The following is a 24,386-nucleotide window of genomic DNA, read 5'->3' as shown; positions in this document are numbered from 1 at the left end:
TAACGTAACAGGAGAAATAAAAAGGTTATGATGGTGGAATACACCATCGTGGAAACAGGTGCTTCACAAATCATTTTTCCAGTCATTGTGGACGAGAACAACAACCCGGTAGATGGATACCCAAACTGGCAAAAGTGCAAGTAGTTATTAGTTTATGATATTTTGGTTAATTATTACATGAATTCAGGTTTTTGTTCATTTAGACCAATACGCAGCCCATATAAAGTTTAAACCTATGAGGCTGGTAAAAGTTTGAGTAGACAATAATCTACAGCATATTCAATTCTGGGAATTGTTTATTTAAATTAAACAGATTATTTAAAAAATACTAAATGTAAGGGTATTGTTATGTCGGCTATAAGCTTCAGCAGGGAAGGAGGCGGCTAACAAGAAGGCTATTTTTTAAAAGCAATTTGAGTTGTGCAGCATTACATTGTGAAAATAACAAGACGGCATTCCTTCTTAATGACATGGTTTCCTTTTATCCAAATATTGAATAGACATGCAGACTAATTCTAATAGTGTACTACTCTGGAGTCATAAAAATAATGAAATAAATGTATGTTATTTGGCGGGTCACAGATCGGCTCCAGGAACAATTCTAGGTAGATATCGGGTCGGGCTTGGAATTTTTGTGGCCGGCACGGGGCAGGTGCGGTTCCAAAAAACGGACCCGTGCAGGAATCTGCTAGAGATAAAGAAATGTGGCCTTACCTGTAACAGTGCTCAAAGGTGTTGGCAAGCTCCAGGCCGGAGAGGAAGAGCATAGGTTCTAGAAACTGCTGCAACTGGTTAAGAGTCTCCACGTTGCCAGAGTCCACTCCACTCTCCTGGATCATCATGTCGATGTACTGGGCAAACCGCTCACTCATCTGCAAACACAGAGATAGCGAATGTAACCCACACAGACAGCAGTGATTTGGAGCATAGATATGTTACAGGTACACTGTCAGGTCACGTTCATTTGGACTATTGCCATTTTCCGTTGCTTGCCCTAATGAACATGACCCAGGTAGTATTGAGTACAGGTCATTCAGTATAACTCACATGCATGGCGGTGAGGATGGAGAGCTGTAGGAGAGCAGCAGAGAAACCGTGGCGGAGAGCCAGCACAAATGCTGTCTGTTGGCCAAACAGCTCCTCCATGGCATTCTTCAGACGGAGGTACATGTTCCTGTAACGCTCCACAAAGTCTGGCAGACTGCACGTCGAGTCCAAGAACTTCTTCACCTGTTAAACATGGGTTGAGTACTCACTCTCAAGTAAAAAAATGTTTTTTAAGGAACTTAAATCCGGCCTGAGATTCATTTACTGATGCCATCTTGACTTAAACTTTAGATCCGAATGACTACGCCTACTTACTTCAAGAACATTAGATCAGAGTAGGTTAATAATGGGCCTCAATGTTTTTAGAGAAGTAAGAGTGGCTAACCTGTCTCTGTACCACGCCCTGCCAACATAGTGCTATCCCTGCAATACTGCTGATGTTCTTCCCCTTCGGCTTGACAAAGTTGGAGGACGAAGAGGACACAGCAGCTGCATCTTTGTTCTTTCCCTCTTTGCCATCTGAAAGAAAATTACAAAATCAGTTATCTTCTAAGCAAAAGGTTTGAGAAATTCAAGGTAAAAATAAATACACTGCATATATTAAAGTATGTGGACAAATGACTGGATTCGGCTATTTCAGCCACACCCGTTGCTGTCAGGTATATTAAATTGAGTACATAGACAAATATAGGCAGTAGAATGGCCTTACTGAGGAGCTCAGTGACTTTCAACATGGCACCATCATAGGATGCCACCTTTCCAACAAGTCAGATTGTACAATTTCTGCTCTGTTAGAGCTGCCCCGGTCAACTGTAAGTGCTGTTATTATGAAGTGAAAACATCTAGGAGCAACAACGGCTCAGCCGCAAAGTAGTAGGCCACACAAGCTCACAAAATGGGAACGCCGAGTGCTGAAGCACATAGGGCGTAAAAATGGTCTGTTCTCGGTTGCAACACTCATGACCTTGTTCCAAACTGCTACTGGAAGAAGGAGCTTCAATGAAATGGGTTTCCATGGCCGAGCAGCTGCACAAAAGCCTAAGATCACCATACGCAATGCCAAACGTCAGCTTGAGTGGTGTAAAGCTCACCGCCATTGGACTCTGGAGCAGCGGAAATGCATTCCCTGGAGTGATGGATCACGCTTCACCATCTGGCAGTCCGACGGACAAATCTGGGTTTAGAGGATGCCAGGAGAACGCCACCTGACCCAATGCATAGTGCCAACTGTAAAGTTTGGTGGATGAGGAATAATAGTCTCAGGCTGCTTTTCATGGTTCGGGCTAGGCCTCTTAGTTCCAGTGAAGGTAAATCTTAACGCCACAGCATACGATGACATTCTAGACAATTCTGTATTTCCAACTTTGTGGAAACAATTTGGGGAAGGGCCTTTCCTGTTCCACCATGACAATGCCCCGTGCACAAAGCGAGGTCCATACAAAATTTGTTTGTCGACATGGGCGACAAGTCTTCCACACCGAACATCAGGGCCCAACCTCACTAATGCTTTTGTGGCTGAATGGAAGCAAGTCCCCGCAGCAAACTCCCTGCATCTAGTGGAAAGCCTTCCCAGAAGAGTGGAGCCTGTTATAGCAGCAAAGGGGGGGACCAACTCCATATTAATTCTCATGATTTTGGAATTAGATGTTTGACAAGCCGGTGTCCACATACTTTTGGTCATGTAGCGGATGAAACTGCAGCCAAAAACAACTGAAAGAAACAAAGGAGTAACACATCGTTCTGACCATTTTCAATTCAAACTGGAGGGTTGCGTGTGGGGGGAAAGCGGAACATCTCAGTGATATAAAAATGGAGATGCTGGAAGAATAACTAAATGCAGTACATTAGCCTCTAAGCTCTTACTTACTCTTTAAAACTTTGCTTCGGTTGATACCTTCTGAAAACAAAAGAAATACGGAAGACGTGATGGGTTGTCGACCGAATATTATGAATAAAGTATCAATACCTTCGCATTTCCAAATATTATACTACCATGCAAAATCTAGTCTTTAGTCTACTGAGATTTATTTGCAGCTCATTTTGATTAGCAATTCCTGTAGGATTTCCGCACCCAATTTTAGGGGCAATAATTGCCAAAATACTATTCAAAAAGGTTGAGAGGCCCACATTTTGTCCCACTATGCCTAATGAAATATCAGTCACAGCTGGACAGAGAAAAGACTTCAGTGTTTATCAGAAATAAAGAAGTGGTAGGGTATAGGGTTACAGGATTACTCACTGCATTTGATGGGCGGCTTGAGCTCCTCTGTGTTCACTCGGCTGGTATCCACATGGACCAGTAGGTGTGTGAGGCGACGGACGCGGGAGTTGAAGATGGCGGCCCGACTCTTGCAGCGCCTGGCTGACTCTGCGTTGTCCAGGTACTCAGTGAGTAACCAGGAGAGGGGACTGAGGTCTTGGGTCTCTGTTAGGAGTGGAGGAGAAAAGCAAGGTTGGCATACTACAACTCTGACAGAAAATCATCTTAGTTGATGAAAATGTATGGCTGACAGAATGTAGCTGAATTGCAGGATGTGAGAAAGAGTGTGTTTCTCAAAATGCATACTACCGTGCTCTGAGCACGCAAATTGGTACATGGGATGGTCGGAGTATGATTCCAAATCAAAGTATGCGAAATGGAGCACGGAGGGCACTTGTCGAATGCTTACTCCATTTGAACATATTTTTAAGCATGCAACATAAAGTATGCACAGAAATATTACGAAAAATTACACAAAATGTCATTATTTGAACTGTAGAGAGAGAAAATGAAATGTTGCATAGCCACATCTCATACGTTGCCTGACTACAATATTGTATCTTAATACGTTAATAAATAGATGCTGTGTTAATTTTGGCACGTTTACCTGCCCACAATACCCACTGTAGTGTGCGTAGATCTTAAGCCCATAAACAGTCAATGGGGCTAACTGGCAATCTACTACTGTTAGCTAGCTAGCCAGATCGCCATGAAGAATTGGTAGCTCGCTACCCACGAAAAGTGTACATCTACCTTGCATAACATTAGATTCAGGTCATTTTTGCCTGTTTGGCTAGCTAGCTAGATTATTATGATTTCCGTACAGCTAGCTGATAATTATGAAGTAAAACGTTTGCTTTGTGTATATCTGGTTTCGTCTCCATTGTTGCATTGTCCTGGCTGGAAGAAGGTTCAGTGAATGAGGAGGTGTAGTGTGAGGTAATACAGTAGTGGGAGTGCTTCTCAAATGTAATGTTTTATGCGTTCTCCACACTCTCGTCCTCACAAAAACTTACTCAGGATAACGTCCTCGGAGAATAAACTTGGCGCGTGAGTGTGGCGTATGGTAGTATGCATATTGAGAAACATTCAGAGACTCCGGAAGTTACCAGAGATGGTGATGCTCTGTACGATGGGGGTGATGAGCGCCTCCCAGCAAGTGCGTCCCAGAGCCTCTGCTGCCTCGGCATCGGGCAGGAAGCGGTCAGCAAACATCTGCTCATGTCGCAGAGCGCTGTTCAGTCTGCAGACACACACACACACCAGGCCAGGTTAGAGCAGTCTGGGGGTGAGTGCAATTAGCAGTAGTTCGTAGTAGAAAAGGGTTTACTTGTTGAAGAGCTGCAGCAGCTGGGCCTTGTCCTCAAGGATCTCCTGGCACCAGGTGTGGGCTTTGGTGGTGTAGAAGAGGTAGGTGCGACAGCAGAGCTGCTCCTTGAAAACAGGCCAGAAGGTGGGCTTGGGCCCCAACACCTCAAAACCGTGGACCCTCGTGTCGATGCCACCCTGGTGTGGAGAAAATGATGTTAATGCAGGTTCAACATTTTAAAGTAGACTCCCTGCTGACCAGGGTTGTGATCAATACCATTTCAATTCAGGAAGTAAAACTCAATTGAAATTCCAATTTTCATGATGCCACAGCCCACCTGCTGACACCTCTTGATCCTGATCTGCACAATGGACCAGAAGCGGGTCATGTTCTCCAGTAACACAATGCGATTGGCTGACGGAGGCACATTGACCTGTAAATCACAGAGTTGGGGGAGAGGCTTAAACCTTAAAAAGACAAGATCATACATATAACCTACTTCCAAAGATGTTCCTACTCCCGCCTGCCTATACAGCTACTTACTGTGTTCAGCTCTGTGTTGATATTTGTGGGGTCATCTCCTCCAAGTACTACAATGCGGGCAGGCATATAACTGGAGTCTTCACTGGCCACAAGAACTGACAATTGCCTTGGTTTAACAAGAAAAGGAGAAAATGTGCTTACAGTAAGTGCCCAATTGTTACAGTTAGAAATAGTACAACTATGGATGCCATTGAAGTAAACGCAGCAGTTGTTTAAGATACAGCATGCAGTCCAGCATAATAATCCATAGCTGCAAGAACAAGGCAATAACACAAACATTTCGGTATACAGGCAAGGGAACAGTGAGCAACACAGGTGTGCTTCAATTTAAATGGTCTTTACATATTGTGCAGATATCAAGAGTAAACATTCCAACATTATAAACCCTCAGTATGGCCAAAGTGATGTGTGGACATACCTAATAGCCACCCCCTTGTGCGTGTAGATGTTGATAAAATGGGAACCTGTGCAGCCATTGGACTCCCAGTAGGTTTTAGGGTTCTTGTCAGTGAGCTTGTTCGCTCGATGGTGATTAGAGGAAACCTCCACTTTCTCCCAGCACTTGTCCTCCTTGAGTTCCAAACTAGATCCTGTTGTTAACGGTCACAAGATGAACAGGACAGTTTAAGACAAATTGTACTTTAACTTTCAGAAGCTAAATCAAATCTTACGGGCTGATTAGGTCAAGTAAATAATCTGCCAGTACTAGTAATGTATTTCTTGATTTTATGAAAACAGAATTTAAAAAAGGAATTATGATACATGATAATTTGATACATTTTGCAGGGCTCCAGACTGCAACCATTTTGTCACAACTGTATGTTCTGAATCAGACAGGCTATTCTAAAATGTTTCTCTAACTGGAATAGTGTACATAAAGATGAAGGCAACTTCATATCTATTGAACAAAAACAAAATCAGGATTCTGGAGCTCTATTTTGAAAGTAAAATAACAAAAATAGCCATATTGTCAAACTATGACTTCCATCTCCAGGCCATTAGACTGCTATGCAGTCACCACTAGCCGGCCCGCCCAGTACCCTGCCCTGAACTTAATCACTGTTACTAGCCGGCTACCACCCAGTAATGTACCCTGCACCTTAGACACTGCTGGCCTATGTACATAATTGAACACTGGTCACTTTAATAATCGTCACATACTGTATTATATAGTCTAGGATGATAATATCACTACTGCTGTACACATCTGTTCTATTTGGTATTTTATTAGGATCCCCATTAGATGTTGCAAAAGCAGCAGCTACCCATCCTGGGTCCACACAACACATTACATAATACAGAACATTAATAGACAAGAACAGCTCAAGGATAGAACTACATAACAAAACAAAACATTTTTTAAAGGCACATGTAGGGGAGAGGCGTTGTGCCGTGAGCTGTTCCTTTATCTGTTTTTTTAAACCAGGTTTGCTGTTTAATTGAGCAATATGAGATGGAACTTAGTTCCACGCAATAATGGCTCTAAATAATTCTGTATGCTTTCTTGAATTTGTTCTGGATTTGCGAAATGTGAAAAGACCCCTTGGTGGCATGTCTGGTGGGGTTAGTGTGTGTGTCAGAGCTGTGTATAAGTTGACTATGTAAACAATTTTGGATTTTCAACACATTAAATGTTTCAACTCTCAGATGCAGCTTAACTAGGTCTTTCCTTGCAGCACTTGACTTATCCAGATAAGACAAAACTAGAGCCTACAGGATTTACTGTTTGGTATGTGGTGTCAAAAAAGCAGAGCATCTCTTTATTACAGACCGACCTCTCCCAATCTTGACAATCATTGAATCTGTGTGTTGACCATGACAGTTCACAATCTAAAACGTAACACCAAGTACTTTAGTCTCCTCAATTTGTTCAGCCACACCATTCATTGCCAGATTCAGCTGAGGTCTAGAACTTAGGGAATGATTCGTACCAAATACAATGCTCTTCGCTTTAGAGATGTTTAGGACCAGTTTATTACTGGCCACCCATTCCAAAACAGACTGCAACTCTTCGTTAAGGGTTTCAGTGACTTCATTAGCTGTGGTTGCTGATGCGTACATGGTTGAATCGTCAGCATACATGGACACACATGTTTTGTTTAATGCCAGTGGCAGGTGAACGGTAAAAAATAGAAAAGGGTAGAGGGCCTAGAGAGCTGCCGCGATACACCACACGTTTCATGTTTGACATTAGAGAAGCATCCATTAAAGAAATTCCTTTGAGTTCTATTAGATAGATTGTTCTAAATCCATGATATGGCAGAGGTTGAAAAGCCATGACAAGTTTTTTTCAACAGGTTATGGTCAATAATATCAAAAGTCTGCACTGAAATCTAATAGTACAGCTCCCAATCTTATCAATTTCTTTCAACAAATCAGTCAATTGTGTCAGTGCAGTACATGTTGAGTGCCCTTCTCTATAAGCATGCTGAGTGTCTGTTGTTAATATGTTTAAAGAGAAATAGCATTGTATTTGGTCAAACAATTTTTTTCCAACAGTTTGCTAAGAGCTGGCAGCAAGCTTATAGGTCTGCTGTTAGAACCACTAAAATGCTGCTTTAGCACTCTTGGGTAGCGAAATTACTTTGGCTTCCCTCCAGGCACGAGGACAAATATTTTCCTCTAGGCTCAGATTAAAAGATATAAGAGTGGCTATAGAGTCAGCTACCATCCTCAGTAGCTTTCCATCTAAGTTGTCAATGCCAGGTTTGTCATTATTGATAGATACATTTTTCCACTTTACAAAATTCAAACTTGCACTGCTTTTCTTTCATTATAGTTTTTTTTATATGCATGAATAAGATGTCTCACTGTTCGTTGTTGGCATTTCCTGCCTAAGTTTGCCCACTTTGTCAATTAAGTAATCATAAAAATACTTGGCAAGATCAAATGGTTTATGTGATCGGATTCGATAAAAGATGGAGTTGAATTTGTCTTTCTGCCCATAAGTTAATTTAAAGTACTTTTATCTCAATCATTCTTTATATCATTGATCTTGGCTTCATAATTAAAAAAAAGGGGTTTAGTCACATCATTTCTCAATTTTTAGAAAGCCAGACTTATTAGCCACACCTTCTGTTCCACGATCTCTTTCAACCATACAGTTTTTCAATTCCTCAATCCATGGAGCCTTAACAGTTAACAGTCTTAAATTAACAGGTGCATGTTTATCAATAATTGAAAGATGCAATTTCATAAATTCATCAAATGCAGCGTCTTGATTCTCCTTATTAATCAAATTAGACCAACAAACATTTTTTACATCACCCACATAAAAGTCAGAGCAAAATCTTTTGAATGACCTCTTATATACTATTTTAGGCCGAGCTTTTGGAACTTTGGCTTTCCTGGATATAGCCATAATATTGTGATCACTGCATCCAATGGGTACGGATACAGCTTTAGATCAAAGTTCTACAGTATCAGTAAAAATGTCATCGATACATTTGAATAATCTTGACCCTGTAGTATTTGTAAACACCCTGGTACAGTAGATTGATTAATAACCTGAACCAGATTACAGGCACTGGTTACAGTGAGAAGCTTCTTATTGAGCGGACAAGCTTGATGAAAACCAGTCATTATTCAGGTCCCCAAGAAAGTAGACATCTATTTACATCACATACACTAGCAAACATTTCACACATATTATTGAGATACTGACTGTTAGCACTTGGTGGCCTATATAAAACACCCCAAAAGAAAAGGCTTCAGATGTGGTTGCTGGTTCACTTGGCACAACACTTCAGATAAGATCTTCTCGAAGCATTACAAGGAAATAGCTCTGAATATATACAACACCTCCCGCATAAGCGTTTGTCTCTTATATAGATGTTACATTCTTGTATTGCTACTGCTGTATCATCAAATGAATGATCTAAATGATTCTCAGAAATGGTTAACATTTTAATATTATCTGATGTTATTTTTTTATTTTACCAGGCAAGTCAGTTAAGAACAAATTCTTATTTTCACTGACGGCCTAGGAACAGTGGGCCCCTTGTTCAGGGGCAGAACAACAGATTTTTTACCTTGTCAGCTCGAGGATTCGAACTTGCAACCTTCCTGTTATTGATTTCATTAACCGTATTTCTAAGGCTACATGTGTTAATATGGGCTATTTTCTTTAAAAAAAATGTTTTACCCCTTTTTCACCCCAATTTTGTGGTATCCAATTGTTTAGTAGCTACTATCTTGTCTCATCGCTACAACTCCCGTACGGGCTCGGGTAGGAGACGAAGGATGAAAGTCATGCGTCCTCCGATACACAACCCAAACAAGCCGCACTGCTTCTTAACACAGCGCGCATCCAACCCGGAAGCCAGCCACACCAATGTGTCGGAGGAAACACCATGCACTCGGCAACCTTGGTTAACGTGCACTGCGCCCGGCCCGCCACAGGAGTCGCCGGTGCACGATGAGACATGGATATCCCCTACCGGCCAAACTCTCCCTAACCCGGACGACGCAAGGTCAATTGTGCGTCGCCCCACGGACCTCCCGGTCGCGGCCGGTTCCGACAGAGCCTGGGCGCGAACCCAGAGTCTCTGGTGGCACAGCAGTACAGCGCCCTTAACCACTGCACCACCCGGGAGGCCAATATGGGCTATTTTCAGCCCTTTCCTGGGTAGTTTACCAGAGATCGACATAATATGGAAAAGAGCAAACAAAGCAAGAGAAAAATATATATACATTCAGCGCTCCATCAAATCAATTGGTGTGTGTGTTGCGGGGTTGAAGCAAAGCCTGTTGGTTTGTAGCTATCTCATCCTTTCCAGGCTGGAGGAATGGGCTAAAATACCAGCAACAGTGTGTGAAAACCTTGTGAAGACTTATAGAAAATGTTTGACCTCTGTCATTGCCAACAAAGGGTATATAACAAAGTATTGAGATAAACTTTTGTTATTGACCAAATACTTGTTTTCCACCATAATTTGCAAATAAATTCATTAAAAATCCTACAATGTGATTTTCTGGATTTTTTTTCTTCTCATTTTGTCTATCATAGTTGAAGTGTACCTATGATAAAAATTATAGGCCTCTCATCTTTTTAGTGGGAGAACTTGCACAATTGGTGGCTGACTAAATACTTTTTTGCCCCACTGTATATTTATTTTAATATTATTAATCTTTATTTAACAAATTGTGCGCCACCCTATGGGACTCCCAATCACGGCTGGATGTGATACAGCCTGGATTCGAACAAGGGAATGTAATGACGCCTTTTGCACTGAGATGCAGTGCCTTAGACCGCTGCGCCACTCAGGAGCCCGAATTTGTTTGAATTGTTCTGTCTTAGTGCACTGCTGTAGCTAGAATCTTTGAAATTTTGATTTCTTTATTTAACTAAGCAAGTCAGTTAAGAATACATTCTTATTTACAATGACAGCTTAGGAACTGTGGGTTAGCTGACTTGTTCAGGGGCAGAATTACAGATTTTTACCTTGTCAACTCTGGGATTCAATCTAGCAACCTTTCAGTTACCGGCCCAACGCTCTAACCACTAGACTAACTGCCGCCCCAAACATAAATAGAAACATAAGCATATCGCTGCACCAGCAATAACATCTGCAAAATGTGTAAGCGACCAATAAAATTACTCGATTTTGATTTGATAATCACTGGATTACTGTAACGTATTTATTGAATACCATCTCAGTGGTCTATTAATCAAATCAAATGTATTTATATAGCCCTTCTTACATCAGCTGATATATCAAAGTGCTGTACAGAAACCCAGCCTAAACCCCTAAACAGCAAGCAATGCAGGTGTATTACACTTCTTAATAAAGCATTGTGGATTACGTTAGAATTACTTAAAAATATAACTACTTTTTTTGTGGCATTGAAATTATACTATTTTTTGGGGGTGCAATCAAATCATGGGATGGTGCCACCAACTGAAAAAGTTAGGGGAAATGTTAGTTTGGAGCCCTGATTTTGGCACCATTTCTTTGCGTGTCTGGTATTTGCTGTGCTTTGAGCCAGCTAAAAGTAAATATACCTTGGCACAGATTGTGCAGAAAGACGTCAAAGAAGGGGATGTTGATTGGCTGGTGGCTTCGCCGATGCTCCTCTATTTGGCCCAAAACCATCTGTATTTGGTTAGAAAGGACAGCACGGGTTACAAATGAGCTATTAGCAACAGAGTGGCATGACACGTGCAAGCCAAAATGTGACATCCCTATTGAAGTCACACTTCTAAAAACAACAAGTAAAAATATAGCAGCGAGCAGCAATGAACTGGGTTCACAGGATGACAAAGGACACAAGATCATTTGGATAACAAAGCAAGCACTATCATGTACAAACTGTCATCCTTTATCTTCATTCATGAGTTTAAATACAACATCTGGAGTGGATCTGATATGATTCATGAAGATGTTTGCAGATGATTGAGCATTAGTGTTACATACGCAAAGAATGAGTTAATAGTTTTCTTCCAGATTCAGTGTGGTTAATCTTAGACGTCCATGATAGCGATTGAAGTAAATCCACCGTGAAGTGGATTTACAGTGATTTAAATATACAAGTAAAACCAGATTTTTGATTTGTCTATAATCTGCCAGCCATATTTTGACCAATCCATTAGTTTTTCTCAAACTAAGTTAAAACATACAGTTGAAGTCAGAAGGTTACATACACCTTAGTCAAATACATTTAAGCTCAGTTTTTCACAACTCCTGACATAGAGATAATGATTTATTTCAGCTTTTATTTCTTTCATCACATTCCCAGTACACTCAATTAGTATTTGGTAGCATTGCCTTTAAAATTGTTTAACTTGGGTCAAACGTTTTGGGTAGCCTTCCACAAGCTTCCCACAATAAGTTGGGTGAATTTTAGCCCATTCCTCCTGACAGAACGTGTGTAACTGAGTCAGGTTTGTAGGCCTCCTTGCTCGCACACACTTTTTCAGTTCTGCCCACAAATGTTCTATAGAATTGAGGTCAGAGCTTTGTGATGGCCACTCCAATACCTTGACTTTGTTGTCCTTAAGCCATTTTGCCACAACTTTGGAAGTATGCTTGGGGTCATTGTCCATTTGGAACACCCATTTGCGACTGAGCTTTAACTTCCTGACTGATGTCTTGAGATGTTGCTTCAATATATCCACATCATTTTACGTTCTCATTTTGCCATCCATTTTGTGAAGTGCACCAGTCCCTCTTGCAGCAAAGCACCCTACAACATGATGCTGCCACCCCCTTGCTTCAAGGTTGGGATGGCGTTCTTCGGCTTGCAAGCATCCCCCTTTTTACTCCAAACATAACGATGGTCGTTATGGCCAAACAGTTCTATTTTTGTTTCATCAGACCAGAGGACATTTCTCCAAAAAGTACAATCTTTGTCCTCATGTGCAGTTGCAAACCTAGTCTGGCTTTTTATGGCAGTTTTGGAGCAGTGGCTTCTTCCTTCTTCCTGTCCGATCCCGGATCAATTAATCCGGAGCTAACCAGCTGAAGAGTTCCATCAGCCACTCCTGGACTACAATCACCTATCCGGACCCGCTTTACTGCCGATGCGGAGTCCCACCATGCCTTCCCGACTGGACTACCGACGTTATCTGCCCGAGGGAGTTATCCAACTGGCCCACTGCGGCCCACTAATCGTTAGCCGTCTTATCGGCTGTTATCTGAATAGGTCTATCGGACAATTTTTCTTGGGTCACTATAACTATTTTGCCAATTGGATTGATCCCCTCTACCACACGGAACCCCACTAATATACCGATGGAAACGCACAAGGTGGCTAAAAACAGACCTCCATCCTATGCCATCTTGCTACCGATGGCCTGGCTAGTTGTGTGAATCGCCGTTACCCCAACCAACCTTATGATCACTCGACTAAGCATGCCTTGTCCATTGCTGTTCTGATTAGTGCTTAGTGTCTTATTTCACTGTAGAGCCACTATCCCTGCTCATTATATCTTATCCAACCTTTCAGTTCCACCACCCACACATGCGATGACATCACCTGGTTTCAATTATGTTTCTAGAGACAATATCTCTCTCTCATCACTCAATACCTAGGTTGACCTCCACTGTATTCACATCCTACCATACCTTTGTCTGTACATTATACCTTGAAGCTATTTTATCGCCCCCAGAATCTTCCTTTTACTCTCGGTTCCGGACGTTCTAGACGAACAATTCTCGTAGCTTTTAGCCGTACCCTTATCCTACTCTGTTCCTCTGGTGATGTAGAGGTAAATCCAGGCCCTGCAGTGCCTAGCTCCACTCCTATTCCCCAGGCGCTCTCTTTTGATGACATCTGGAACCGTAATACCCTTGGTTTCATGCATGTTAATATTAGAAGCCTCCTCCCTAAGTTTGTTTTATTCACTGCTTTAGCACACTCTGCCAACCCGGATGTTCTAGCAGTGTCTGAATCCTGGCTTAGGAAGACCACCAAAAACCCTGGAAGAGTTCTGTCCTACTATCCAGGTCTGTACCCAAACAATTTGAACTTCTACTTTTAAAAATCACCACTCTAAAAACAAGTCTCTCACCGTTGCCGCCTGCTATAGACCACCCTCTGCCCCCAGCTGTGCTCTGCACACCATATGTGAACTGATTGCCCCCCATCTATCTTCAGAGCCCGTGCTGCTAGGTGACCTAAACTGGAACATGCTTAAAAACCCAGCCATCCTACAATCTAAGCTTGATGCCCTCAATCTCAAACAAATTATCAATGAACCTTCCAGGTACCACCCCAAATCCGTAAACACCGGCACCCTCATAGATATCATCCTAACCAACTTGCCCTCTAAATACACCTCTGATGTTTTCAACCAAGATCTCAGCGATCACTGCCTCATTGCCTGCATCCGTAATGGGTCAGCGGCCAAAAGACCTCCACTCATCACTGTCAAATGCTCCCTGAAACACTTCAGCGAGCAGGCCTTTCTAATCGACCTGGCTGGGGTATCCTGGAAGGATATTGACCTCATCCCGTCAGTAAAGGATGCCTGGGTTTTTTTCCTCACCATATTATATAAGCATGCCCCATTCAATACATTTAGAACCAGGAACAGATTTAGCCCTTGGTTCTCTCCAGACCTGAATGCCCTTAACCAACACAAAAACATCCTATGGCATTCTGCATTAGCATCGAACAGCCCCTATGATATGCAACTTTTCAGGGAGGCTAGAAACCAATATACACAGGCAGTTAGAAAAGCCAAGACTAGCTTTTTTAAGCAGAAATTTGCTTCCTGCAACACAAACTCAAAAAGGTTCTGGGACACTAAAGTCTATGGAGAATAAATACACCTCCCCCTAGCTGCCCACTGCACTGAGGATAGGAAACACTGTCACCAATGATAAATCCACTATATAATTGAGAATTTCAGTAAGCATTTTTCTACAGCTGGCCATACTATCCACCTGGCTACCCCTACCCCGGTCAAAAGCACTGCACACCCCACAGCAACTCACACAAGCCTTCCCCATTTCTCCTTCTCCCAAATCCAGTCAGCTGATGTTCTGAAAGAGCTGCAAAATCTGGACCCCTACAAATCAGCCGGGCTAGACAATCTGGACCCTTTCTTTCTAAAAATTATCTGCCGAAATTGATGCCACCCCTATTACTAGCCTGTTCAACCTCTCTTTCGTGTCATCTGAGGTCCCAAAGATTGGAAAGCAGTTGCGGTCATACCCCTCTTCAAAGGGGGTGGCACTCTACCTATATCTATCCTACCCTGCCCTTCTAAGGACCTCGAAAGCCAAGTCAACAAACAGATTAACGACCATTTCGAATCCCACCATACCTTCTCCGCTATGTAATCTGGTTTCAGAACTGGTCATGGGTGCACCTCAGCCACGCTCAAGGTCCTAAATGATATCTTAACCGCCATCGATAAGAAACATTACTGTGCAGCCGTATTCATTGATCTGGCCAAGGCTTTCGACTCTATCAATCTCCACATCGGCAGACTAGACAGCCTTGGGTTCTTAAATGATTGCCTCGCCTGGTTCACCAACTACTTCTCTGATTGATTTCAGTGTGTCAAATCGGAGGGCCTGTTGTCCGGGCCTCTGGCAGTCTCTATGGGGGTGCCACAGGGTTCAATTCTTGGACAGACTCTCTTCTCTGTATACATCAATGATGTCGCTCTTGCTGCTGGTGAGTCTCTGATCCACCTCTACGCAGACGACACCATTTTGTATACTTCTGGCCCTTCTTTGGACACGGTGTTAACAACCCTCCAGACGAGCTTCAATGCCATACAACTCTCTTTCCGTGGCCTCCAAATGCTCTTAAATACAAGTAAAACTAAATGCATGCTCGTCAACCATACTCGTCGCCAAACCCACTGGCTCCAGGTCATCTACAAGACCCTACTAGGTAAAGTCCCCCCTTATCTCAGCTCGCTGGTCACCATAACAGCACCCACCTGTAGCACGGGCTCCAGAAGGTATAGCTCTCTGGTCACCCCCAAAACCAATTCGTCCTTTGGCCGCCTCTCCTTTCAGTTCTCTGCTGCCAATGACTGGAACGAACTACAAAAATATCTGAAACACTTATCTCCCTCACTAGCTTTAAGCACCAGCTGTCAGAGCAGCTCACAGATTACTGCACCTGTACATAGCACATCTATAATTTAGCCCAAACAACTACCTCTCCCCCTACTGTATTTATGTATTTATTTTACTCATTTGCACCCCATTATTTCTATTTCTACTTTGCATTCTTCCACTGCAAATCTACCATTCCAGTGTTTTACTTGCTATATTGTATTTACTTCGCCACCATGGCCTTTTTTTTGCCTTTTACCTCTCTTATCTCACCTCATTTGCTCACATTGTATATAGACTTATTTTTCTACTGTATTATTGACTATGTTTGTTTTACTCCATGTGTAACTGTGTGTTGTTGTATGTTTCGAACTGCTTTGCTTTATCTTGGCCAGGTCGCAAATGTAAATGAGAACATGTTCTCAACTTGCCTACCTGGTTAAATAAAGGTGAAATAAATACAATTAATTCCTTGCTGAGCGGCCTTTCAGGTTATGTCGATTTAGGACTCGTTTTACTGTGGATATAGATACTTTTGTACCCGTTTCCTCCAACATCTTCACACAGTCCTTTGCTGTTGTTCTGGGATTTTCGCACCAAAGTACGTTAATCTCTAGGAGACAGAAAATGTCTCCTTCCTGAGCGGTATGACAGCTACGTGATCCCATTTTTTGTACAGATGAACGTGGTACCTTCAGGCGAAAGGAAACTACTCCCAAGGATGAAATTGACTTGTGGAGGTCTACAATTTTTTTTCTGAGGTCTTGGCTGATTTCTTTTGATTTCCCATGATGTCTAGCAAAGAGGCGGTGAGTTTGAAGGTAGGCCTTGAAATACATCCACAGGTACACATCTAATTGACTCAAATTATGTCAATTAGCCTAACAGACGCTTCTTAAGCCATGACAATTTTATGACATTTTCCAAGCTGTTTAAAAAGGCACAGTCAATTAAGTGTATGTAAACTTCTGACCCACTGAAATTGTGATACAGTGAGTTATAAGTGAAATAAACTGTCTGTAAACAATTGTTGGAAAAATTACTTGTGTCATGCACAAAGTAGATGTCCTAACGACTTGCCAAAACTATAGTTAACAAGAAATTTGTGGAGTGGTTGAAAAACGAGTTTAATGACTCCAACCTTAGTGTATGTAAACTTCCGACATCAACTGTACCATGGGCCTACATCCCAAATTGTGTTTTATGGTTATATGGTTCATATTTTAGCATGCTATCACATCTTGCAAATGTCAAAGATGGAGGGAAATTTATACTAATGGACCTTATGGGTCCTTGAGGCAAATTTGACAACTAAACACAAGGTTTCAAGTCACAAGGTCAAACAGGGTGGCGGATATGATGATTTAAGTGAATGATCATGACAGCGCCACCTATAGTGAATCGATGCCATTCTTTTTAACAAAGTTACTCAAAAGTTACCAATCTATGCTTGAGTTATTTGACCATGTCAAGGTAATTATTATTTTATTTTTAATTAAAGAGCAATAGGTTTAGCTGTGGGGAAAAAACAATGTGGAGTTAAAATATAACTGCTGAATAGTTAGATAGTAGCACTTGTACTAAACCTGTATGCAACCAGCCAGAACACTGGTGGTCATTTTCTTGTAGAGATTGGCGTACTTATCACAGTCTGTGATTAAGTCCCGCAGCTCTGTGACCATAAGCAGGTTGACACTGTGCTTGTCCAGCGCCTTGACCAGGGCTTCCTTTGTGCCCAGACGACACATCACCACGGCATAGTCTTTGTTCAGAGAGGCCAGGCGATACAGGAAGCGGATGAGCTGCTGGACAACCTATGGGGAAAAAAGAGAGAGAAAAACTTGCGTCATGACCATTAGCTAAAATAGAAACACAGGATTATAGCTATGCGTTTATAATCATGGAGGATCCACAGGAGGCTGGTGAGGGCAGGTCAAAATAATGGCTGGAATGGATTGAAATCAAACACATTAAAACCATATGTTTGATACCATTCCATTTGAGTCATTACTATGAGCCAGTCCTCCCCAATTAAGGTGCCATCAGCCACATGTGGGAAGATGTTTCTTACCTCACGGTCATTGATGAATGTGGTCATAGAAGACAAGCATGGTTCTATGCTCTCATGCCATGGAAGCAGATCCTCCTGGTAATTGTCCAAGACCTTGTTCAATATTCTACAGGAGATAATATAAAAACAGTCCCAACTGTAACCACCTGACACAATACATGCATTGCATATATACAGTGCCATTCGGAAAGTATTCAGACCACTTGAGTTTTTCCACATTTTGTTATGTTACAGCATTATTCTAAATTTGATTAAATAAAATAATTTCCTCAGCAATCTACACACAATAACAAAGCAAAAACAGGTTGACATTTTTGCAAATGTAATTTTTTGCTTATTTACATAAGTATTCAGCCCCTTTGCTATGAGACTCGAAATTGAGCTCAGGTGTATCCTGTTTCCATTGATCATCCTTCAGATGTTTCTACAACTAGATTGGAGTCCACCTGTGGTAAATTCAATTCACTGGACATGATTTGGAAAAGCACACACCGGTCTATAAAAAAATGTCCCACAGCTGACAGTGCATATTAGAGCAAAAACCAAGCCATGAGGTCGAAGGAATTGTCCATAGAGCTCCAAGACAGGATTTTGTCAGGGCACAGATCTGGGGAAGGGTACCAAAAAAATGTCTACAGCATTGAAGGTCACTAAAAAAACAGTGGCCTCCATCATTCTAAAATGGAAGTAGTTTGGAACCACCAAGCCACTTCCTAGAGCTAGATGCCCAGTCAAACTGAGCAATCAGGGGTTTAGGGCCTTGGTCAGGGAGATGACAAACAAAACCTGATGGTCACTCTGACAGAGCTCTAGAATTCCTTTGTGGAGAGTGGAGAACCTTCCTGAAGGACAACCATCTCTGCAGCACACCACCAATCAGGACTTTATGGTAGAGTGGCCAGCCAGAAGTCACTCCTCAGTGACATGACAACCCGCTTAGAGTTTGCCAAAAGGCACCTAAAAAGACTCGCAGACCATGAGAAACAAGATTCTCTGGTCTGACGAAATCAAGATTGAACTCTTTGTCCTGAATGCCAAAGTCACGTCTGGAGGAAACCTGGCACCATCCTTACGGTGAAACATGGCGGTGGCAGCATCATGCTGTGGGGATGTTTTCAGAGGCAGGGACTAGGAGACTAGTCAGGATTGTGGCAAAGATGAACAGAGCAAAGTACAGAGAGATCCTTTAAGAAAACCTGCTCCAGAGCCCTCAGGACCTCAGACTGAGGTGAAGGTTCACCTTTCAACAGGAAGACAACCCTAAGCACACAGCCAACAAAGCAGGAATGGTTTCGGGACAAGCGTCCAAATGTCCTTGAGTGGCCCAGCCAGAGCCCGGACTTGAACCCGATCTAACATCTATGGAAAGCCCTCTCCTATTCTCGCTATACACCAAGTCACTTGGCTCTGTCATAACCTCACATGGTCTCTCCTATCATTGCTATGCAGACGACACACAATTAATCTTCTCCTTTCCCCCTTCTGATGACCAGGTGGCGAATCGCATCTCTGCATGTCTGGCAGACATATCAGTGTGGATGACGGATCACCACCTCAAGCTGAACCTCGGCAAGACGGAGCTGCTCTTCCTCCTGGGGAAGGACTGCCCGTTCCATGATCTCGCCATCACGGTTGACAACTCCATTGTGTCCTCCTCCCAGAGCGCTAAGAACCTTGGCGTGATCCTGGACAACACCCTGTCGTTCTCAACTAACATCAAGGTGGTGGCCCGTTCCTGTAGGTTCATGCTCTACAACATCCGCAGAGTACGACCCTGCCTCACACAGGAAGCGGCGCAGGTCCTAATCCAGGCACTTGTCATCTCCCGTCTGGATTACTGCAACTCGCTGTTGGCTGGGCTCCCTGCCTGTGCCATTAAACCCCTACAACTCATCCAGAACGCCGCAGCCCGTCTGGTGTTCAACCTTCCCAAGTTCTCTCACGTCACCCCGCTCCTCCGCTCTCTCCACTGGCTTCCAGTTGAAGCTCGCATCCGCTACAAGACCATGGTGCTTGCCTACGGAGCTGTGAGGGGAACGGCACCTCAGTACCTCCAGGCTCTGATCAGGCCCTACACCCAAACAAGGGCACTGCGTTCATCCACCTCTGGCCTGCTCGCCTCCCTACCACTGAGGAAGTACAGCTCCCGCTCAGCCCAGTCAAAACTGTTCGCTGCTCTGGCCCCCCCAATGGTGGAACAAACTCCCTCACGACGCCAGGACAGCGGAGTCAATCACCACCTTCCGGAGACACATGAAACCCCACCTCTTTAAGGAATACCTAGGATAAGTAATCCCTCTCACCCCCCCCCCCTTTAAGATTTAGATGCACTATTGTAAAGTGACTGTTCCACTGGATGTCATAAGGTGAATGCACCAATTTGTAAGTCGCTCTGGATAAGAGCGTCTGCTAAATGACTTAAATGTAATGTAAAATGGAAAGACCGAGAAATAGCGGTGCAGTAATGCTCCCAATCCAACCTGACAGAGCTTGAGGATCTGCAGAGAAGAATGGTAGAAACTCCTCAAAAACAGGTGTGCCAAGCTTGTAAGACTGAGTAAAGGGTCTGAATAGTTACGTAAATATGATTTTTAAATTATTTTTATTATTACATTTGCAAACATTTCTGAAAACCTGTTCTGTCAGTGTGTGTAGATTGAGGATTCATTTTTTTAAATCCATTTTCATATAAGGCTTTAAGGTAACAAAATGTGGAAAAGGGGTCTGAATACTTTACCGTAGGCACTGAACATAACCTACGGTCCTTTGAGGTTCATTACACAGTATTGATGACAGGATCTAGGCACTGACATGGCATTCCAACAAGTAAACCCTATAGTTAGTGTCTTGTCACGATACCAGATATTTTACATCAATACCAGGTTAAGCATCATGATACTCTATACCGAAACTATACTATGGAGAAAGAAAAAAAAAGAAAGCGTAGTTAGTCACAGAATAAATAAAAACTAAAGCCCAGTGGTTAAACATTGAACAACAGTTTGATTACTGGTAGAGCAAATAAAATATAATTTCTATTCTATACTGAACAAAAATAAAACGCTACATGCAACAATTTCAAAGATTTTACTAAATTGCAGTACATAAGTAAATCAGTCAATTGAAATAAATTCATTAGGCACTAATCTATGGATTTTACATGACTAGGCAGGGGCACAGCCAAGGGTAGGGATCCAGGCCCAGCCAATAAGAAGGAGTTTGCCACAAAAGGGCTTTATTACAGACAGAAATACTCCTCAGAACTCCGCCCCCTCAGACAATCCCACAGGTGTAGAAGTTGGATGTCAAGGTCCTGGGCTGGCATGGGTACACGTGGGTGAGAGGCCGGTTGGACATACTGCCAAATTCTCTAAAGCGACGTTACGGTAGAGAAATCAATGTTCAATTCTCTGTCAACAGCTCTGGTGGACATTCCTGCAGTCTGCATGCCAATTGCACGTTTCCTCAAAACTTGAGACATCTGTGGCATTATGTTCTGTGACAAAACTGTACATTTTAAAGTGGCCTTTTATTGGCCCCAGGCATTATGTTCTGTGACAAAACTGGACATTTTAAAGTGGCCTAATGATCATGCTTGTTTAATCAGCTTCTTGAAATGCCACACCTGTAAAGTAGATGGATTATCTTAGCAAAGGAGAAATGCTCACTAACAGGGAAATAAACACATTTGTACTGGAAATTTGAAAGAAATAATCTTTCTGTGCATAATAAAATGTATAGGACTTTTTTTTACCTCATGAAACCAACACTTTATTGTTGCGATTATACTTTTGTCCAGTGTATACTCAATTTCTTTCAAAAATAAAACACCATATTAAAGAACAGAAAAATACCTTCAATTTCCTTACGCAAAACCATAGAGACTCAGAGCAGACAATACACATTTTTACAATTTTATCTACACTTTTAAAAAATTATTTGAGGGTTAATTTGCTCATCTATGGCCATAATATTGGGCCATAATATTGGGTCAAGTGACAGACGGATTCATTATAGCTAAATAATTTAATGAATTAAATAGTTAAGTTCCAAAATGACAAAAACACAAGCTAACTTCTGAAGCTTGTATATTGCAAGTCTACACACCATAGAAATACAATAGATTTCACACAGCATACTACAGTTCCCAGATTGCATTTCACTTCCCAGGGTGCAATGGTGTATTGCACCCTGGGAAGTGAAATGCAATCTGGGAACTGTAGTAACCCCCCAGGGCTGTTAGCTGGCTAGTGGCTACTGCTAGTAACAAGCCCAGAAACTCTAAGTAGTGTAAATATATTGCTGTCAAGCTATGAGCGCATTTCACATTACTTTTGAGTTGTGTGATCATATTATAATGGTAACATGAATGCCTTGTTGGAATACATGTTCATGTCATTGTCACTCCAAAAAAAAAAAAATTTCATAGAAAAAGGACAACATTACAATGCAAATGTTATCTGTAAAATAGTTTTTTTTATGTCGTTTTGGAAATAAAGCTCCCTTGTACTGCACGGATTTGTAACACCTTTTGCTTAGTTGTTTTGGTGGGCTGTCTCATCTTCTCTGTAATCAAAGCATTCGAATAGTTACATGCTGCAGCCAATTTTGTCAACAAGCTACAGGTGTGGAGGTACTATGTTTTCGTTTGAAGAAGCCATGCTGTCGGCATTCTCTCTCTCTCCTCAAAAGTGTCTCGCACCGAGTCTTCTGCATGCGCAAGCATCCTGACTAGCTTATTCTGCTCCCTTAAGAAGATTCAGACAAATTACTAGATAGACTCAATCCGTATATGATGTGAGACACACTTTACAGAAGTACCGAAAGTAACAAATTCTAGTACCGAACCATTTTTCATGTTACAGTTTCGAAAAAGCGCCGTCTCACCTGAGGATGGAGAGCTGTGTGGCCCGGTCAGCCCGGTGCTGGTCCATGAGGCGCACCAGGTCCTGGTAGGTCTCTCGGCTACGGGTCACCTGGTTGCACTCCTCCTCTAGCTGGGAGGAGTTGTCACAGAGCAGCTGCTCCAGGGTCAGGATCACCTCCTTGTTGGCTGTCATCTCTTTCAGGCTCACCACCAGCATCTTTAGCTCCGCATCCTTGAAGTCCAACTCCTCCATCAACTCTGAGGGGACATATTCAGAACAGAACTCAATTCATCCTCTTTGTCCAGGGTTGTGCATAGAAAAGTACTGGGCGGCCCACCTAATTGTTTTTATGGGCCACAAATAACTTAAGAAAATTGAAAATAATGGAAAAACATTCAGTGTAAACTTAGAGTTTGTACAGACGTGGCCAAAAGTTGAGAATGACACAAATATTAATTTCCACAAAGTCTGCTGCCTCAGTTTGTATGATGGCAATTTACATATATTCCAGAATGTTATGAAGAGTGATCAGATTAATTGAAATTAATTGCAAAGTCCCTCTTTGCCATGCAAATGAACTGAATCCCCAAAGAACATTTCCACTGAATTTCAGCCCTGTCACAAAAGGACCAGCTGACATCATGTCAGTCATTCTCTCGTTAACACAGGTGTGAGTATTGACGAGGACAAGGCTGGAGATCACTCTGTCACGCTGATTGAGTTTGAATAACAGACTGAAAGCTTCAAAAGTAGGGTGGTGCTTGGAATCATTGTTCTTCCTCTGTCAACCATGGTTACCTGCAAGGAAACACGTGCAGTCATCATTGCTTTGCACAAAAAGGGCTTCACAGGCAAGGATATTGCTGCCAGTAAGATTGCACCTAAATCAACCATTTATCAGATCATCAAGAACTTCAAAGAGAGTGGTTCAATTGTTGTGAAGAAGGATTCAGGGCACCTAAGAAAGTCCAGCAAGTGCCAGGACCATCTCCTAAAGTTGATTCAGCTGTGGGATCGGGGCACCACCAGTACAGAGCTTGCTCAGGAATGGCAGCAGGCAGGTGTGAGTGCATCTGCATTAGAGGTCGACCGATTATGATTTTTCAACGCCGATACTGATACCGATTATTGGAGGACCAAAAAAAGCCGATACCGTTTTTTTTTTTTTTATCCGGCATTTTGTTTTATTTGTAATAATGACAATTACAACAATACTGAATAAACACTCATTTTAACTTAATATAAAACATCAATAAAATCAATTTAGCCTCAAATAAATAATGAAAAATTTTCAATTTGGTTTAAATCATGCAAAAACAAAGTGTTGGAGAAAAAAGTAATATGTGCCATGTAAAAATGTGTGCCATGTAAAATATGTGCCATGTAAAAAAGCTAACGTTTCAGTTCCTTGCTCAGAACATGAGAACATATGAAAGTTGGTGGTTCCTTTTAACATGAGACTTCAATATTCCAAGGTAAGACGTTTTAGGTTGTAGTTAATATAGTATTTATAGGACTATTTCTCTCTATACCATTTGTATTTCATATACCTTTGACTATTGGATGTTCTTATAGGCACTATGTATTGCCGGTGTAACAGTATAGCTTCCGTCCCCCTCCTTGCCTCTACCTGGGCTCGAACCAGGAACACATCGACAACAGCCACCCTCGAAGCATCGTTACCCATCGCTCCACAAAAGCCGAGGCCCTTGCAGCGCAAGGGGAATAACTACTCCAAATCTAAAAGCAAGTTAAGTTTGAAACAGTA

The 24,386-nt window shown here is 42.2% G+C and overlaps 1 protein-coding gene across 4 annotated transcripts in view; it reads right to left on the bottom strand.

Moving 5' to 3' along the window:
• The window catches only part of LOC124041348 (cullin-9-like), a 74,442-nt gene that overhangs the window by 25,992 nt on the left and 24,064 nt on the right, over positions 1 to 24,386 (bottom strand). For 3 of the 4 annotated variants that reach the window (XM_046358840.1, XM_046358837.1, XM_046358839.1), the window contains exons 12-25: positions 22,638 to 22,875; positions 17,751 to 17,856; positions 17,266 to 17,493; positions 11,164 to 11,254; positions 5,578 to 5,749; positions 5,160 to 5,265; positions 4,954 to 5,049; positions 4,638 to 4,813; positions 4,417 to 4,550; positions 3,287 to 3,472; positions 2,915 to 2,944; positions 1,433 to 1,566; positions 1,048 to 1,230; positions 715 to 872 (exon numbers count right to left, since the gene is read on the bottom strand). In XM_046358840.1, the coding sequence (XP_046214796.1) occupies positions 715 to 872; positions 1,048 to 1,230; positions 1,433 to 1,566; positions 2,915 to 2,944; positions 3,287 to 3,472; positions 4,417 to 4,550; positions 4,638 to 4,813; positions 4,954 to 5,049; positions 5,160 to 5,265; positions 5,578 to 5,749; positions 11,164 to 11,254; positions 17,266 to 17,493; positions 17,751 to 17,856; positions 22,638 to 22,875 (2,038 nt within the window). The remainder of the gene's footprint in view (positions 1 to 714; positions 873 to 1,047; positions 1,231 to 1,432; positions 1,567 to 2,914; positions 2,945 to 3,286; positions 3,473 to 4,416; positions 4,551 to 4,637; positions 4,814 to 4,953; positions 5,050 to 5,159; positions 5,266 to 5,577; positions 5,750 to 11,163; positions 11,255 to 17,265; positions 17,494 to 17,750; positions 17,857 to 22,637; positions 22,876 to 24,386) is intronic. The other variant, XM_046358838.1, reaches the window with a different exon arrangement.

This window comes from Oncorhynchus gorbuscha, linkage group LG08 (genome assembly GCF_021184085.1).
Source record: "Oncorhynchus gorbuscha isolate QuinsamMale2020 ecotype Even-year linkage group LG08, OgorEven_v1.0, whole genome shotgun sequence".
In the NCBI taxonomy this organism is placed as follows: domain Eukaryota; kingdom Metazoa; phylum Chordata; class Actinopteri; order Salmoniformes; family Salmonidae; genus Oncorhynchus; species Oncorhynchus gorbuscha.
The sequence above is the reverse complement of the archived record's forward strand: the minus strand, read 5'-3'. Positions and strand labels throughout refer to the sequence as shown.